At 36.2% G+C, this 19,212-nt stretch overlaps 2 protein-coding genes and 1 long non-coding RNA gene across 5 annotated transcripts; 1 reads left to right on the plus strand and 2 right to left on the minus strand.

Annotated features, from left to right (window-relative positions):
* Nucleotides 1-710: 710 nt before the first annotated feature.
* Nucleotides 711-9,426, minus strand: LOC103848263 (GDSL esterase/lipase At1g54790). 3 transcript variants are annotated; one of them, XM_033288227.1, is made up of 7 exons: nt 9,195-9,426; nt 6,399-7,086; nt 3,998-6,290; nt 2,538-2,741; nt 2,276-2,442; nt 1,182-1,452; nt 711-1,086 (listed from the first exon to the last, which is right to left on the minus strand). In XM_033288227.1, the coding sequence occupies exons 3-7, from the start codon at nt 4,221-4,223 to the stop codon at nt 818-820; spliced, it is 1,137 nt and encodes a 378-aa protein (XP_033144118.1). In that variant the 5' UTR covers nt 4,224-6,290; nt 6,399-7,086; nt 9,195-9,426; the 3' UTR covers nt 711-817. The 3 variants fall into 3 exon arrangements, with proteins under 3 accessions (XP_033144118.1, XP_009123459.1, XP_009123458.1); XM_009125211.3 differs by having other exon boundaries at nt 3,998-7,086; XM_009125210.3 differs by lacking the exons at nt 3,998-6,290; nt 6,399-7,086; nt 9,195-9,426 and adding an exon at nt 2,846-3,893.
* Nucleotides 9,427-9,785: 359 nt separating this feature from the next.
* On the plus strand, nt 9,786-12,597 carry LOC103872228 (uncharacterized protein At3g43530). Its single transcript, XM_033287514.1, has 6 exons — nt 9,786-10,178; nt 10,349-10,579; nt 10,697-11,041; nt 11,140-11,307; nt 11,414-12,199; nt 12,262-12,597. The coding sequence occupies exons 1-6, from the start codon at nt 9,786-9,788 to the stop codon at nt 12,595-12,597; spliced, it is 2,259 nt and encodes a 752-aa protein (XP_033143405.1).
* Nucleotides 12,598-13,378: 781 nt separating this feature from the next.
* LOC103848262 lies at nt 13,379-17,167 on the minus strand. Its single transcript, XR_004456539.1, has 4 exons — nt 15,600-17,167; nt 15,467-15,526; nt 13,736-15,374; nt 13,379-13,663 (listed from the first exon to the last, which is right to left on the minus strand). It is a non-coding gene; the product is annotated as an uncharacterized LOC103848262 (long non-coding RNA).
* Between the last annotated feature and the right edge of the window lie 2,045 nt (nt 17,168-19,212).

The raw sequence follows: 19,212 nt of genomic DNA on the forward strand, positions 1-19,212 counted from the left end.
TTTGTAAAATAATCAATGTAAAAACAAATATTCTAATTAAAGATGTCAGTGGTCAGTGGTCGGTAATTCACGACGAACACGATGGTTGGGATTTCTCGAGGGACCATGGTGTTCAGAATTCTCGACCGAACACAGTGGTCGGAATTCCTGACTGCTGTCGGAATTACCGACCGACCACGGTGGTCGGGAATTCCCAATGGTCGACGATTGTTAGGATTTTCCAATGATCGACAGTGGTCAGAAATTCCAGACAGTCAATTGTTGACGATGGACAGTTGTTGGGAATTGCTGATGATCGTCAAGAATTCGAGAATTTCGACAAACATCAGTGGTTGGCAATTTCCTATGAGTTTCCAACAAATGTTTCCTAAAGATAAACCTATCAGAAATTCGAGAGGAGTCGCTTATTTTCTTTTACTCTATGATTATGTCTTCAGGAAGTAGCTTACTTTTTCACTCTCTTATATACAGAGGCGAATCTAGGATTTTTATAAACTGGGTGCACCCATTCATAATAAAAGAAACAAAACATATGAAGGCATCGAACCCAGGTTTTCATGGGTGCACTATCTAAGCTTTTACCATCTATTCTAGCATTATTATGATAAATTTTCTCACAAAATCAAAACATAAATATAATTACGGGTGCACTTGCACCCTTAGTGTTTCAAGTGGCTTCGCAGTTATATACCAACCCAGCTATACCTTGATTTTTTAAGTTAAATTTTATTGGTAAATCGGTTTATTTGAACATTGTATATGTATAACTATGACCGAGAACAAAAACAATTAATGAAACAACAAATTATTACACATTTTAAAGTTTTATGCTTAGAAGAAATGGCATCTGATCTGAAAAAGCTGGATCAGAATACTTCCCAGTTAAGATCTGATCTGAAACAAAATGGTTTGCAGCTTCGGTATAGTGAATTCCATCCCAGTTTATGTACTCAGAACTATCATTGCATGCTTTGGCCGTTACTGTTGTCCCATCTAAGACTTTAGTTTGGCCACACGAAATGCGGCTATCATAATTTAGAGGTGCTCCACCAGTTCCACAACAGACCTTTATGGGGTTTTCAAAACCTGAAACAACCAAAACGTGTTACTTAACAAAAAATTTCAAGATTTTTAGATCAAAACTTTTTGATATGGAGATTATATAGCGATGAAATTCTTACCGTATTGAGAATAGTTAGCGATGAGATTGGATTTGATCAAGAAAATATCAACGTAAGTAACATTTGAATCAGGGAATTGGGCTTGAAATTTGTTCGAGAGGGCATGTAGTTGAAGATTGAACAGTTTGGCTGCTTGGTTATGGGAACTAACACATCCAAACTGATCAAGCTTTGTTGAATCTGTCCCAAATTTGGCAATATTTTGAGCCAAACATCCTAACGGTCCTGTGTTGTGTATCCAAAAGTTTCTAGCTCCTTCTTCATACAGCCTCTGCCGAAGTAATTAGTATTTAATTTTGTTAAAGCCTATTAAATGGATAGGTGAAACAACAACGTGATTTTTTCATAATTTTTAATCAAACAAGACATTGTCATATAAAAATCGTGTAATATAAATATAACATATCTACTTTCACCAAATGTATATATACTCTATCAAAATTATGTTAAAACTAGATGATTTTTTCGTGCTCATGCATGAATATATATTAATAAAATAAATATATTATAATGATTGATTGATATTTTATTTTTAGTTTAAAATTATTTTATAATTTATATTATAATATTATATTATTTTAATTAGACATGTGAATTTATATATAGTCGTATTTGTTATCACTTAGATATATTGAATTGCATTTACTTATCCGAATTCAACTATAATATTTTTTGTTCTCAATAGAATAACATTTTGATTAATTTTGTGATTTGCTTTTAAATTTTTATTAAATTAAAATTTTAATTAAAAATTACTAAATAAGAAAATTGTAATAGTATTTAAATATAAAAATTTAAAATTATTAAAGACATCTCTGTAATTAACCAGTATGAGAACTAACGTGAGTGCAACACATATGAAACCGACTTATCAAATAATATTTTAGATATTATGAGTTTTTGTTAAACTTTTAGTCTCCTGTAAAACATACTTTACCTTCATATGATTTTTTTTATCAGAAAAAGATATACATTTAGTTTTCCATATAGTAATAACAAATTCATCTTTGAAATATCTTATATTTCGTTTTACAAAATTAAATTCATCTTAATTATTTCAGAGTTTTCTTTTGTACCCGAAATAATGATTTTACCTTTAGCCCAGCTTCAAAAGTTTCAAGAGTGGAAGGAATAGAGGCAAGAACTTGGTCAAGAGTCTTGGAGTAAAAGGCACCAGCAATATCATTTTGGCCTATGTCAATCAGGTATAGTCCTTTTGCATAATAATCAGATGGTGGCAAGTACTTTTCATATCTCCTTCCTGTCAAATTTATCAAAAAAAAACTCTGCTTTGTTTATACATCATATAGTATGACACCTAACATCCCACCAACAGCATTTTCAAATTAGCCCCACCTGTTTTAGCAAGTAGTTCAAGTGCCCTAGATTTGAACCGAATAAATTGAGAGATTTGAAGATCAAAGGAGAAGGGAGAAACAGAGGTCGGGTTTGCGGGAAGAATGGTGGATCCGGCTGCTGCAAAGTTACACCCTTTTTTGAAATTCGGTAAACCTAGTGAATCCAAATAAGGATTTAGAAACGGCATGTCCATTGCATCCACTGCAAAACATCAAAACAGTTGAAATGATGTGAATTCCAAATCGAAATAGCTGTTTCAGAAGAACAACAACGTTTTGTTAGCATTTGTAAAAAATTGTTTATACATAGAAAATCTACAATAAGGCGCCCGTCACAATATCGTCCTGAGGGAAGCTTGAAGTAAGTCTGGCCATACGGTGGATTAACATTTTCAATCCCCGCTGAGATAAGATTACCCGTATCGGAATTTGAATCCCCAAAGTTGACGATTGCCGGGTATTTTAGGATTATAGAGAGAGTTGACGACAAAAAGGAGATGAAGATGAAGAGAACAACTGAGAGCTTGTTTACAGTGGGAGCCATAGGGTTGGAAACAAACAATAGTCATATAAGTAATATAAGCGAACGATAGAAATAGTTCACTTATCGCTCTTTTTAATATATTGAATAAGAAATATAACTAAAAAACAAAAACAAAAACAAAAATATAAAAGTGTCTGTAACAACCATGACGACGTTAGAAGACGCTCGAAATACTGGGTTGTAGTATTCAAACCTATAAAACCTTATTTCGTAGAAACAATATATTGTAGAAGTTTTAAATTTCTTTTGTACACATATGTTTTCGAAACTAATTTTAGATATATATATATATATATATATATATATAATACTAGGTTGCTTCGAGATTGATTCGGGTTGCTTCGTAATGAAGGCTTATCGAGATATCATAAGCTTTATTTTCTTTTGACAAAAATGTTTTTTATTTTATTTTATGGGGATGATTAGTTTGGTGGTACCCGACGGAAGAAAGTTGGACATGACTTTTATGATAAATATTAGGTAGAAAAGTAAAGACTTCTTAAATATTTCAATGAAACATGCCAACTATATGAAATCAATTGAAGGTTTCTTTTTATGTAGCCAAGCTTTCTTCCAAATTAGGAACAAGAAGATACCAATGGAAAAACGTAGTTAAGTTTTGTGTGTTTCCGCGTGTGTTTGAAGTAATAAAATGTGTTTACGATAAGATCATTTTGTTAAAACCAAACGTACTAATCTGTTTTTTTTTTGCTTTTAGAAACACTATATATACTATACTCTTTACGATTTAGCTATTAACAAATAAAAAATATAAATTGTGCTACGTAAATACGTAATGAATATTGTCAGAAAGTAATTAGTGAAATTTGTGTAAAGATAGCTACTATCGTTTATATGAAACGTAACATGTTGAAGATTTATCAAAAGGAGACAGTAAACTGAAAAAACCTTACTTAGATAATCTATGACAAGACGTCCATCGCAGAATCTTTGGGAAGAAATTTTGAAGTAATTTTGGCCGTTAGGAAGGTCAAGATGAACGCCAAGGCCAGCGACGAGATCACCCGTATCGGAATTAGAATCTCCGAAATTAAAAGCAGACAAATATTTTAAATCAACGGAGTTTGATTTTTGTATATAAATGGTAACAAACACGAAGACGACAAAAGAGATTCTCATCTTAGTAAAATATTAACGAGACCTCTGTTCTTGTTTCAAATAGGCTTTTGTGATTTAGAGTTCGTATTTGTATATGTCTTTTTAAATATGTTGATGCTTTAAATTGTGGAAATAGGAAAATACTGTACAAGCAAGATTGTTGCTTTGAAGCTCGCTTGCAAGGCTTACCCATCTCTTTCTCTAATAATATATGAATTCACCCATACATCTAAGGGAGAATTTGAGAGATATCTAAGTAAGTTTGGTAGTTTAATTAAGTGCAGGTAAATGATTTTGACATAATTAGGGAAGTAACAAATGTGTTTTCTTTCATCCGGTTATAATCCTTTGTCTTACAAGTAGCAGGTGAAGGAAAAAAGGTAAGTTCACGTCGTCTATGTGAAATATGTGTATTTATCGGTGACAAATAATAAAAAGTGATGTTGACACAAATTTATGTGACCCACAATTTATGTGACTTTTGTATTTTTTACCACATTAATAAATACAGATAAAAAAAGATTAATGCATGAAGAATTTAGAATTTAATGCTTACCAGATTGCGTGTATACTATTCTATCTCGGTTACGCATGTACTATTGTATCTCACTCAAACCTCTACTGAAAACTATACAAGACACACCACTGATTAATAAAGCTAAACCCTAATCAAGGATGTATAAACTCAAATAGAATGTATATAATATGGTTTACTATACACAAACCTCTACTTAGTAAATATAAACCCTAGACAGAAACTTATAAACCCAAATACAATCTACAAATTGTTTTCTAATATTGGACACTCACACTTACTTGGTTAGCATGTTGCATATCTTCTATTTCATATAGTCTAAACAGTATAGTAAACAAATGTTCCAAATAATCAAATTTATCTAGTGATGTATCCATAGTATGAAATGCAAACAATAAGCTCTCCCCACCCGAAAAAATACAATAATACAAGATACGCCACTGATTAGTAAAACTAAACCCTAATAAAGGAAGCATAAACTCAAATGGAATGTATATAATATGGTTTACTATACACAAACCTTTACTTAGTAAATCTAAACCCTAGGCAGGAACCTATAAACCCAAATACAATCTATAAAAAAATTTCCAATATCGGACACTTGAAGGCACATTTTCAATACTAAACCCTAAACTGCTATCACTAATCCCAAACTTTAACCCCACACCTTCCAAATACTAAACTCTAAACTCTAATCACTAAATCGTAAACCCAAGTATAGACCCTAAACTCAAATATAATGGAATAAAATAAATAGTATAAAACATATTGGTGAGCAAAATAGAACACTCTTTATTAATCGACAAATGAAACTATACATGTTCACTAAACCCAAATCCCAACCCCGGCCTTCTAAATACTAAACCCTAAATCTTAATCACTAAACTTTAAACCCAAGTATACACCCTAAACCCTAAACTCTAAACCCAAATCTCAAAATCTAATATTGACCTCAAACTGACCGCTATTACTCTAAATACTAAACCTTAATCACTAATTACTAAACCCTAAACTCAAATATAAACTCTAAATCCAAATATCAAAATCTAAAATAATACATAATTATGTAATTTTAATTTATACAATATAAATATTATTTATAGTGTAGAAATGTAGTATAGTACACTAATATAAGAGTTTATTTGTCATCTATCCAAAATTGGTTTTAATCATTACACTTAAACCAATATAGTATGAATTTCATATTATAATCAATTACACAAAATGACATAGAAGAAAACTATCAAATTTGTAAATATAAAGATGATTACATTTTTAAGGAATAGTATAGATATATCCCAAATAGTATAGTAATTTTATATAAATAACTACACTAAAGAATATATACTAGACTATTCCTTTCCCGAATATAGTATAGACGAAAAGTTCATCTTCTTTAATTCTTCTTTTGGCAAACATGCTGATACACCTTCACTTCGTTCACCGTTGTTATTCTTCACTACCATATAGAGATTATCTTCATCTCTTCTCCTTTTTTCTGATATGGCGACACTTTTACCGGTCCGCCGTTGTTATTCTTCACCATTGGATCACTAAAAAAAAGAAACGAAAACAAAGTATGAAAACAAAAACATGATGTGAGAATCAATGATTTAAGAGAAGGAGGAAAAGAAATGAAAGAGTTGTTAATGTCTGCTCACCGTATACGTCTTCATCGTTGTTCTTCTCATGAGAAGAAATTCAGTACAAGAAGATGTGTGCATAATGAAAGACCACGTTCATCTTCTGTCTTCCTGAAAGCTATCTAATTATCTTGAGAGGTGTGAGTGAATACAACGTGGCCACATATTTTACTTGTTACATTAATTAATTTTTTTTTTTTTTTGTAGTAGGTTTCACCGGTTGAATATGGGGGCAATATGACAATAATCTATAATGTGTACAGTGTATATTGAAAAAAGAGAGCTTTTAGGTAGCGAGTGAATCTACTCTAGTAATTTAGAGTCCTAAAAAAAATCTACCAGTTCAAAGTACTCATTTATTTTTGGACTCCCTTTAGAATAGCACGTGTTTGGACATGTAAATGTGTTTGGTTCCTTGGATATATCAACCTAACTTACAACTTAATTTAAACCAACATAGTAATAATATTATCATCGATCATCTTTGGTTCATTAAACTACCTAAACCGGCACGTTGTCTACTATTATAATAACCGGTACGTTATCTTCATGATACTATACATGATCCTCTCTTCTTATACTACAAGCCCCATAATACCATAACAGCATTGACGATCATGTTAGTATACAAGTCCTATAATACCATAACTCTGATTGACGATCATGCTTATATACATTGTTGTTTTTTGTCTTCTGCGATCACTACCTGCCAACAAAAAGAAATCAAATTCGTTTTACATTTTTTCAATCTTCAGCCATACGAAACATTGGAACAAATTTAAAATTATAATTATGAACACAATATTGTCTGCATATAAGCTTCAATCAAATAGATCTTACATCATGATCATCATTGACATTACATAAAGCCGAAGTCTATGAAGCGATACTTCACTTCATATCGATTTCGCAATATTATATTATTTATATTTGTTGGGGTCAAAAACGGTTACGACAAATTTAACATTCAAAACGTCCGAGGAAGAAAATAAGAATTTCTCCGAAGAGTATTTTTCGAAATAGACTCTTTCTTACGAAAAAACTTTACGGAAGAAAGAATCGAGATGTCCGACGAAAGCTCGAAACAGGTCGCTACGTAGCGACCGAGCGATCGTCCCGCTCGGTCGCTACGTAGCGACCGAGCTCAGCCAAGCTCGGTCGCTACGTAGCGACCGAGCAATCGTCCCGCTCGGTCGCTACGTAGCGACCGAGCTCGAGCAAAGCTCGGTTGCTACGTAGCGACCGAGCTCGAGCCAAAGCTCGGTCGCTACGTAACGACCGAGCACTCGTCTCGCTCGGTCGCTACGTAGCGACCGGGCTTGAGCCAAAGTTCGGTCGCTGTGTAGCGATTGAACCTTTCCGAACATCGATACGACACCAGTCCTTGCATTCTCGTCAAACCTTCGAATGCTATCTCTCGAAGACCGTAGCAAGCTCAGTCCATGTTTCCCGCTATTCTAATTCATCGATCAGACTTCGCGGATTAGAAACCGCGGAAAACTCGTAGTAAACGTGTCGAGTCGGAAGACGGCCCAAAAGGGACCTAAAACACGACTCGAGGCCCATCCTACGATTTTTCCTAACCAAAAGCCCGTGAACCACAGCATGGTTCACGCTTGGCCCACGAGGAAGGATAAATGTAAAGTTTCCGTGGATATATACGGAAGTTTTGAAGATAATTGTGAAGATCGGGAAAAATGGAATATCTCCATTTTTATGCTATGACGGCTTAAGGGCAGAAGAGTAAAAGCGTAAACCGACCTTGGAGCTAGTATATAAGGAGTCCTAGGCGAGGAGCAGAGAAAGAACTTTTTTCAGAGCAAACTTAGCACTTAGAGCAATTTAGGGAATTTTTCCGTTTTTGTTATTTCGAGCTGCGACTCATTTAGGTTTAGCCATCTTAGGGTTGCTAGAACTAGGAATCTCGCCGACAGCTCTCGAGCCCAGGCTTATACCTTGTTGTAACGCTCATACGCAGATTCGGAATAAAGATCTACTTTGCTCTCTTTTCGATTTCTTATTTTTTATCGTTGTCATTCTCGTGTTCTGATTGCTTGACGTGTGGTAATTAACAGATATCCGGGTCCTCTGGGAAATTAGGGTTTTCCTAGTTTCCTTATTTAAACGGAAATCGTCAGTGTGAATTTCGGTTCCCACAATATTTCTATTAATTATATACATATAATCTAATATAATAGGTTATATTAAATCCTCAATAAGAATAGATTCAAAAAAATTTAACTAACGTGCCCTCCAAACATTATAATCTCTAACAACTTAATTCCTTTTAATTTTGAAGATATCCTTCCTTATATTCCGAGCTCCGTATTTATCAAGTTTCTATCTAGCATTTTTAAGATTACATAACTTAACTTCATATAACAGCTCCTAAAATATATGGAAATCAAAATATTCTATCTCATACAAAAAGGAAATCAGAATATTCTCATGATATACTCATTAAACCTATTCTTTAATACCAAATCACTATAAAACAGCTTATTCCGCCTAATACTTTCTTCATCTCTAACGAAAACAAAAAAAGAGACACAAATGGCTATGGTTACATCAAGCTAAATAAGTTTGTTGAACAATGTTAAACCTTTTAAAACAACTTGGATCGTTGAAGTCAAAGTTCTGTATTCATGGTCACAACCATCTAATTACGCTGGTGGAGACTCTCTTCAGTTCATACTCGCAGATAGGACAGTAAGTGTGTCTATTTGTTAAAATTCATGTTTTAAAAAGGTTGTGATTAATTGTTCTAATTTTATTCTATATAATGTTAATGTAGGGTGTTAAGATTCATTATACCTATAAGAGAGTCTTCTTTCCTCGTGTTAAGAAGCTTCAGGTTGGGCAATGGAGGTTCAGTGAGAACTTCTTTGTAACTCCTTCTGGCGGAAAGTATAGACCGACGAGCCATGAATACAAAATCTCCATCACAAGTCACTCCAACGTCACTAATTCATCCCTGAAAAATGATGGTAGTTTTTTTTATCTTTAACTACTTTTTCAGAAATCATGAATGGAAGCCTTGATTCAAGGCTTCGAATCAAACGCTCAGGTACTCCAGCCCGAAAAAAAGAGCTGAGATACCCATGCCCGAAACTGACCGGATTTGGAATTTAATATATCTTTAATTAAATCATAAAATTTATTAAAAGACAACGAAACCAAGAGAAACTTCCATAATTACAACTCTACCTAGGACTATCCAAACCCGGACCCAGAACCGACCCAAACAAATCGGATATCCACTTCCAGAAATTGAATTCCCGAAAACGTTTCCCCTCCTCTCACTAAGTACTCCACTAAGTGAATAGCTGTAGAATTTAATTTCGAGTTCTCTGAAAACCCTACTCAATTCGAATCCTCAATCGACAATCAAAAACCCAAATCATGATGAATCGAGACGATACGAAGGCAAAAGAAGACGGCTCGAGTAGTGTAGTAGGAGATGAAATGGCAATGGGTTCGTTCTCCGGAGATGAAGCAAACCCAAGGATTATCGACAAATTTGTCGCCCCAGGAACCGACCAAAGTCCTCGAGATGCAAATGAAAGCGAAGAAAATGCAAGTAAAAAAGGTGAAGAGGAAGAATCAAGTAAGAAAAATGAAGGGGAGGAATCAAGAGAAGTAGACGAAGGAGAAAAAGAGAAGGAAGGCGGAGACGAAGGAGAAAAAGAGAAGGAAGTCGGAGACGAAATAGAGCCCCGAAGAAACGACGAAGAAGCTGATGAAAGGGCGATAATTCCATTTGGACGACAACATGAAACTGAGTCGCATGCAGATTCGGTAAGTATTGAAATTGAAAACTTTTACATAGATGATTTGAAAGATTAGATAAGTGTGGAAAACTAAGTGGAATTTAGAGTTAGTGATTGCTGAACTAAGTCGAAGTTTGTGAAACTATATGTTGATGGTTGTAAGATGTCGTACGTGATCCGGTTCTCACTTGAGTGCAGGTTGTAGATGACGAAGAAGAGGGCATGCTACCGCTGAAGTTGCACTTTCCTTCAAGCCAATATCAAAAGTCTTTAAAGCTTTCAGGAAAGTGTTACATTGACACGGCGATAAGAACTATTCAAACGATCCTAAAAGAGAAGGAGGTGGAATGGTTCATAGAGCACCCACAATTCCAACATTTCTTCCATATTAAAAACCGAAAGCAGAAGTGGATGGGAATGTGGGTTCTCGTTTTGCGATCAGCTTGTGTTGCGAAGAAGCATGAGTTATGGTTTGTCGTTAATGGCGTCCCAATCCGATATTCTCTTAGAGAATTAGAACTCATTTCTTGTCTATACTGCCATTAGTATCCTCCCAACCATGAGAGGTTGGGTGGTACAACATTCATGAGCAAGTATTTTGGAGGGAGAAGGGTAACATACGCTGACCTGGAGAAGCAGATGTTGGCAATGAAATCAAAGCCATCTGAGGATCGTAAGAAGATGGCCGTTCTGTTCTTCTTAGCCAGCATCCTTGTCGGAGGCCGAAAGAGTGGTGAGGGAGCATCACCTGTGGACAGTTTCTTCCTGAGTGTTGTTGATGACCTAGATGCGTGTGTAACGTTCCCTTGGGGGCGGTATGCATTCGAACATAACTTGAAGGATGTCTCTAGCTTTTTGAAGAAATGTGACGGGGTTGCGGCGACGAGTTGGGTTTTTACAAGCTTTCCTATCCCTCTGGAGATATTCTCAAGCTCTCTTCAACATAGTTGTTTAATTGATGTTAATGTCTTTTTGTTGTGTGTTGGTAGTTGTTGGCCTTTGAGGCAATTCCAAGCTTGAGGAATCATTTCCGAGAAGATGTGAATGGTGCAAGCAGTGGTTGCCCGCGGATGTGCAAGATGCAGTACAAACGGAAAAGTGGAACCAAGGAATTCAGTCTGAAAGCTGTGAACGATAAACTTGGTAATAATACAATGGTAATTGATGTTTTATGTGTAGTCTATTTGAGGAGAAGGGACTTATGAGACTTATGAAAACTTGGTGAAACTAAGGTAATTAGTCTTTTTTGTGTTTTTACCACAGGATATTGAGAGTATCTTGGTAGCAACAGCAGCTGAGGAGGAACTTCTGGAAACCATAGGAATGGACAAGGAGAGTTGTTGGGCCGATGACGCCGATGATGCAGCAGTTTATCGTTGGACGAAGATAGTACGGAAAGGGAAGAAACAAGTTTTCTTTGAAGAACAGTTCCGCATGGATTTTGAGTCTCGCACAGGTCAGATTGAAGGTCCCACCAATCCTATCGGAGGACCATCGAATAATGCACAATCTGGTCAGGCTCATGCAGATTCGGTGGAGGCTACTGGAGCTACTCCTGGAGCTGAGGCTTTAAAAGCGATGGAAGGTCGGCTTATGAATGCAGTCCGAGATGCAGTTCGAGATGCTATGAAGGGAGTGAAGGAAAAAGTCACTTCATTGTCTACGCAGCTAGGTCTTCTAGAAGAGGAGGTGAAAATTCTTAGGTTGAGTGTTCCCGGAAGTGACAATCCGGCGGTCCAAGATGATGGTGATGGTAGTGACAATAGCGAGTCGGAAGAAGAGGATGGTGATGTGGGTGGGGATAAGGAGTTGGAGGAAGAGGATAGTGATGTGGGTGGGGATAAGGAGTCCGAGGAAGACGATGGTGGTGACAATAACGATCCAGACGAAGAGGATGGTAGTGACAATAATGTTGAATATGCCATTCTCGATATTTCAAAGGATATGCAGAGGGAATATGGTGATGTTGACATGGATGGTGATGATGCGGAGATGTATGCAGATGCTGTGGAGGCCGAGAAAAAATTAAAGACTAAGGCAGCAGAGTCTGTAAACACGAAAAAAAGAGGTCGAGAAAAGATGATGGCAAAGAAGCAGTTCCTGTGAAAAAGGTTAAGGTGGAGCGTGGTGATAATGTGAGGAGTCCCATTCAGCTAAGAAGCAGGGCAGCAGAGGAGAAGACAGCAGAGAAGAGGACCAGAGGTGCAAAGAAGCAGAAGGCAGCTGCTGAGAAGGAGGCAGCAGCTGAGAAGAAGGCAGCTGCGGCAGCTAAGAAGAAGGCAGCTGCTGAGAAGGAGGCAGCAGCTGAGAACGAGACAACAGCTGAGAACGAGGCAGCAGCTGAAAAGGAGGCAGCTAAGAAGAAGGCAGCAGCTAAAAAGAAGGCACCAGCTAAGAAGAAGCAGACGAAGCCGAAGACAAAGAAAGTAGGTAAGAAGACCGAATGAATTCCGTATGTGGTTGTTTTAATGTGGATGAACTCTATTCAGTTTGTATGACTTTCTTGTTTGATGTTGAAGGATATTCATGTTGAAGACTGGTATTTAAGACTTATGTTATATATTGGGAAACTTTAGTAAGTTTCACTTTCAACTTAGTGTAACTTCGTGAATTTATGATATTTCGTAGATCGTGAAAGAGGGAGAATAGGGAAACTTTAGTGTAAGTTTCACTTTCAACTTAGTGTAACTTCGTGAATTTATGATATTTCGTAGATCGTGAAAGAGGGAGAATAGGGAAACTTTAGTGTAAGTTTCACTTTCAACTTAGTGTAACTTCGTGAATTTATGATATTTCGTAGATCGTGAAAGAGGGAGAATAGGGAAACTTTAGTAAGTTTCACTTTCAACTTAGTGTAACTTCGTGAATTTATGATATTTCGTAGATCGTGAAAGAGGGAGAATAGGGAAACTTTAGTAAGTTTCACTTTCAACTTAGTGTAACTTCCTGAATTTATGATATTTCGTAGATCGTGAAAGAGGGAGAATAGGGAAACTTTAGTAAGTTTCACTTTCAACTTAGTGTAACTTCGTTAATTTATGATATTTCGTAGATCGTGAATGAGGGAGAATAGGAAAACTTTAGTAAGTTTCACTTTCAACTTAGTGTAACTTCGTGAATTTATGATATTTCGTAGATCGTGAAAGAGGGAGAATAGGGAAACTTTAGTAAGTTTCACTTTCAACTTAGTGTAACTTCGTTAATTTATGATATTTCGTAGATCGTGAATGAGGGAGAATAGGAAAACTTTAGTAAATACGAAGAGTCTTAGTAAATCAGAATCTCAAGCAAACAACAACAACATAAGAACATAATCTCAAGCAAACAACAACAACAGATAGTAGAGTAATGTCATGGACCGGACGCATCTCATGGAGTGGTGGGATTCTGACGGGTTAGATTATACTTCAGTTCAGCAATCTCTGCAGCCATCGCATCCACGCGCTTCCTTAACATTTCAACCTCTTCCTGGACTCCGAAGACCCATGGTTGACGGAAATGGAAGCCATCATTCTAGACGTAAAACGGTAATGTATCAAAACCTGAAAGTATCAATAAAAAATCTGGGCATTTTACATAGATTACCTCATAATTTTTGCAAGTGAAGTATTTTCTCCCCGGTAAAGTATCAAAATCGGTTGGATACTTCAGGTTCCGAGACACCTCGTTGATGATTGTCCCCCCACAAGGGCATCTGGTCGTAATCCCACACTCGGCATCCGCCACGCAGCCAAGCATGTTGGTGTCTCTCTTCCAAGCCTTCATCTGCCTATAGTCCTCGTCTGGATGAGTCATGATTCTGAGTAACCTAAAAATCTAGAAAGAAGAGAGACCGATTGTAGAGAGAAATCTAGAGAGAGATTGAATAGTAGAGAGAGAGATTGGCTGAGGTAAATGGCGGGTTTAATACACGTCTACGTCGCCTCCGCATCGATTTTTTGAAAAAATGGGTGGGAAAATTCAAAAAACTGGGCGGGATTTTCTGGTGAAGGATTTTCGTGCTAATAGTTTCACTTAGTTTGTAGTTATACAAAAACCTTTAAAGTTTTACTTTTCTGTTTTTTCCGATTTTGTTAGTTTTACTGTACTTTTCTATTTTTTTTTTTTTGATTTTGACGGAAAATTTTTTTTTGCAAATTTTATATAATTTAATTAAAAATTGGGTTTTAAAATTAATACCCATGATTGACCCACTAAATCTTAGACGGGTAAAATCCCAACCCATTATTAGTGGGTTTGGGTAAACCCATAGGTAATTACCCATGTTAACATCCCTAGCTCTAATGCTATGCAGTTTTGTCATAACCCCATCGAAACAGACGAACAGGCCCTCAGTGGTTTCATCAGCAACGAACATCTCCACTCGATATCTGACAGGCAGTTAACATGTATTAAAGCTTAAAGTGAACTATTTTATATGGAATTTATTTTAAATTAATAAAAATAGTTTCACATATACTTTTATGTATTTCTATTCAAACTGTTTTTTGTTATTTCTAACATGTCGGAACTGTGAAAATATTCCATATTTTCTTTAAACATGATAACTTTAGATTTTAACTGTTTTTTTGTTTTCTGATTTATCTAATCAGAGGAACACAACAAAGAGAAACAAATTAAGAAAAGAGATTAACAAAGATTTGGTAATAACGATCATGGACCTGGACGGGATCATCTCATAGAAGCAGACTGTAAACTATGAATCGAAGACGCTTGCCGTTGATTCCAATACTCCAGTATCATTCTCGATACGTGTCCGAGAAGTTGAACTGCGTTTTGTGCGGGATGGTAGCGTTCGCGAAAATCTGTTAAAACACAGAACCATAGCTTCACCGGCTATTGGATTCGAGATCCCACCTTGTTTTCTCGACACAATGTGTACTGTTTGTTCAGTTAGAACAAAATAAACACAGCCAACAGATAGAAATCATGAGAGAGAGAGAGAGAGAGAGAGAGAGAGAGAGAGAGAGAGAGAGAGAGAGAGAGAGAGAAAAGCATGACTCATCAGATTATGATATTCACCTAAATTAACCAAAACAGAAAAATACTTAAAAAAAAGAAGATAATAGATTTACCGTACTTGAACGCTCTTGACAACAGGTTTATTTAGACTATTCATATGCTTCTTAACTTCGAACTGCTTAGATACGCCGGACCTTGCAGCGTACGATACCGAAAAGAAACCCCACAGTCATAAACACAGTAAGAAACTTCTAGCTACGCTCTGCTAAGATTAATCCATAATAATTTTAATCATCTCCAAATTTGGAAAATTTAGAACTCTAGCAATTGGAAGATGATCAGGTGTTTGCTTACCGGAATTGCTACGACGCCGGAGCTTTCAAATCAGCAATGAGGAGAGATGAATTAGCAATTCTGTTATGCAGAAGCTTTTGGAATAATATTATTGTGAGCAATGGAATGATAAATTTGGTGGAGGCAAACTCACCTATTTATAGCTATAGGTTCAGAGAACCAAAGAGAGTAGAGGATGTAGTGAATGAGAATTTGTGGAAGAAAGACGTAACGACTCAATCGAATATTCATACATAGATTCTTCTAGACTATTCAACTCACTCATACTCCTGACACTCCTTTATGGTGAAGATGCTCAGAGATTAAAGAATAAGGCGAACCCTAAATTCGATGTCGGCTGTGGCGAAGAAGATGAAAGATCGTCTGCCTAACTTTGATAGAAACGCGGCATTTCATCAAGGTGAAGCCAATATATGTGGTTTGGGCTCGAAGAAGAGAATAAACGGCCCAACAAAATTAAAGCCCGAATGAACGAAAGATCGGATTAAATGATGCGGCGCGGTTTAAAAAATTAGGACACGTGTTGTCATCTCTTTACCTTATTTTCTGACGTGGCAGCAGGAAAAGGAAAGAATAGTGTTCTTTATAGTAATAGATAGATCTTTTACATACAACCAAATACAAATTTCACATATCTAATATTTAATTTCTTGATCCGAGTACATAATTGAAGTACAGGCTTGATTAGCATTAGATGAAATATAGTTGAATTAATATATCATAATTTTAACTTATATTAATAGTCTATTGCATTATGGATGCATTGACAACTTTTGAATTCTTAACCAAGTTAAAATTGGTTAAGGAAACACGTGTTGTGATATTTGGTTAAGAACGTCAACTGAATTAAAATAGTTCTTGTAGTGTTGTTAAATGATATTTAAGGCCAGTGGCAATCCTTGTAATCATTTAGAAAAAAGTTAGAATTGATTATTAAATGTATTTCAGTTTTAATAGTTTAGATGAAGCTTATTAAGTAAGCCTGGATTGCAGAATGTCCAAATGGATCAATCACCAGCCAACAGATTCTTGGAGTCACATTATAATACAAGTACAACCACTGTTAATTTCCTTTCCCATAAAATAAAAGATTATTTTAAACCCCAGCTTTAATCTCCTTTGCATTTAACAAGAAAGCAAATGAAGATAACCGAAATCTTTACTATAACCAATAACGCAGATAATTGATTTCTGTGAACTCTATCAAAGATTAAAGGCTTAAAACCTAGTTAGAAGATAATTTACTAGCCTTTCTAAACCAAGCATCTCAAACATTTTTTCATAATCAATTTTTTTTCTAAACAAAGTACATAGGCATCATCAAATTGTCCAAACAAATCCTCAAAAACGAAAGCCTGTCAGACAACTATGCGACTACACAGGTAAGTTCAAGACCTAACCAGATAGCGATCCTCTCTAGTGTGGGGGCCTCCGAGAAGGTTCTGAACCGTTAATCACACTCAGATCGCACGGCCATAATTCATCAACCAGGTTTGAGGATTTGTTGATACCACTCAAATTACCCTAAGGAGTGTTACTCTCATCAAAAGAGGTTCAGATGTAGTACTTAGGGATCGAATCCACAAGGAGCTAGGGAACAATTAAATCTAGTGTTTATTAATTCTAAGAGTTGTAAATGTTTAAATGAAATAGCAATAGTAACAAGCGAAGTAAATAGTAAATGTAACTTGGTTGGAAATGATATTAGATGCAGGGCCACTATTCAGGTGTTGGAGATTATAATACCTATAGATGCCTATTTGTTGCATGCATGATATGTTAGAGCTCAACCGCTTAACTCAGTGATCAGCTGTCGCATGTTTCAGTGGTTAACAAGCTAGATCTCGTGTCACAACGGTTAGAATGTTGACAACGAAAGAGTGTCGATCGATGGTCCTATTGGGACGTCGAACGATAAACCTTTGCCTACGTCGACCGATAGTCAGTTGAGGACATCGATCGACGGGTTCTAGCCAGGCCTATGCGCGAGTATGATATGCCCTATTAAGATACTAAATTGGCGGTTAGCCCTCTCTAGCAGTCCTAATATAATAGATAGATGTCAGGATGGGATAACAAGGGTGCTTGAGTATGCAATCCTATGATCAAGTTCTAGTTAGCAAGGCTAAAACAAGCAATGAATACAAATCTATCATGAATATCACAACAAGGCAGATCTATAGTTTGGGGCTAATCCCGCAAACCTATCCGAACCCTGGATCTAATAAAGGAACTACTCAGACATAGCAAAGCAATTCATAACAATGAAGAAATGAAAATTCATAGTATAGATGAAAAGAAATGAAAACAAGGAGTTCCAATCACAAGTGATCTTCTCTCTAAAACTCTCTCTTCTCTCGCAAAGTAAAACTGTAACAAAACGCTCTTCCCCCTGCCGTCAAAACACTTAGGCAGTATATAATCTACTAGGTTAAAAACTCGTCAGGGCATTTTCGTAATTTGGCTTGGCCTTGGGTTTTAAGTTTGCTGGATCCAAAATGTCGCGTGTCCAATGTCTCGACATCGATCGATGGTACTAGTGTACATCGATCGATATTAATCTTCATCTGTCGAGGCATCTCTTGGTGTCGATCGATAGCACTGATGCGCATCGATCGATTGTTCTTCCTCTCGTCGACCTCTACATGGTCAGTTCGGGTGAAATGTCCTTTAAGCTCCAAAATGCTCCAAAGTCATAGCTTTACTCCGAAATGCACCTAAACCTGAAAACATACCTAGAAGAGTAGAAAACATAGATATATATATATATAGTAAAACACTTATATACCATGGATGAAAACTGGTCAAATCCAAGGTATATCAACTCCCCCAGACTTACCCTTTTGCCTGTCCTCAAGCAAAACATACAGGCAGTCTCTCTGAAAGAGGTTTGATAATATTAGGGACTACAGATTTTAAACCATAGAAATCTTTTCCTCAACAATTTTGCAACAACATTTAAAAAGTCCTAATTACAGAAGCACACTATGCAATATCCTAGCTTAGCAACCATTTCTAACCTAACACAACTCAGCAATTCACGTCTGACATCCCTCTACTGACTTCATTTCTTAGCATAAATATAAAGTGAATGCTTTACCTTGTGAGTATCGATCATAGGATGCAAGGATTTCAGACAAGTATCTGGAGCTGCAGGTAAAAGTTAGTTCCTAGTTTCTCTCTCTCTAATTTTCTCTCTTGAGTCAAAGTCTGCTTCCATTGCAGGATCAGTGACCAAGATTGGACAGGCTTCCATGAATAAAAACTTAATGGTGGTTGCCACCAAGCTCTGTTCACTTCTTTTTGACATATATCCAAGAGTTCTTTGCGAAAGCGAGCCTTGAAGATTGCCGCCTCCAAGTCCCGTTTTGAACTCTTTTATTGGAGACTTTATGAATCAAGCCTTAATGGTTTTAGCCACCAAGTCCTGTTCAGAGTCATCCTAAGTAAACAATAGATCTTATATTTATTTTTATTTTTATTTTAAATATAAATCACTAACTATTCTAGGGTCGAAATTTAGAGAGAGAAAATGTGTTAAATAATCTACACAAGGTGTTACCTTCCACACCTGTCTGAAGAATCCAATCCCATGTATACCAAGCCCCAAGACAAGCGATTATGTTAGGTTCAGTTTTGGAAATCAGCTTTGGTTACTTCATACGGTCAAGGCAAGTGTGTAGTTGATAGGTTGATCTGCTTTAGCATCTATAGTGCTATCTGCAATCAGTAAATCTAAAATGGTG

The sequence above is a fragment of the Brassica rapa genome, chromosome A03 (genome assembly GCF_000309985.2).
Source record: "Brassica rapa cultivar Chiifu-401-42 chromosome A03, CAAS_Brap_v3.01, whole genome shotgun sequence".
Classification (NCBI taxonomy): domain Eukaryota; kingdom Viridiplantae; phylum Streptophyta; class Magnoliopsida; order Brassicales; family Brassicaceae; genus Brassica; species Brassica rapa.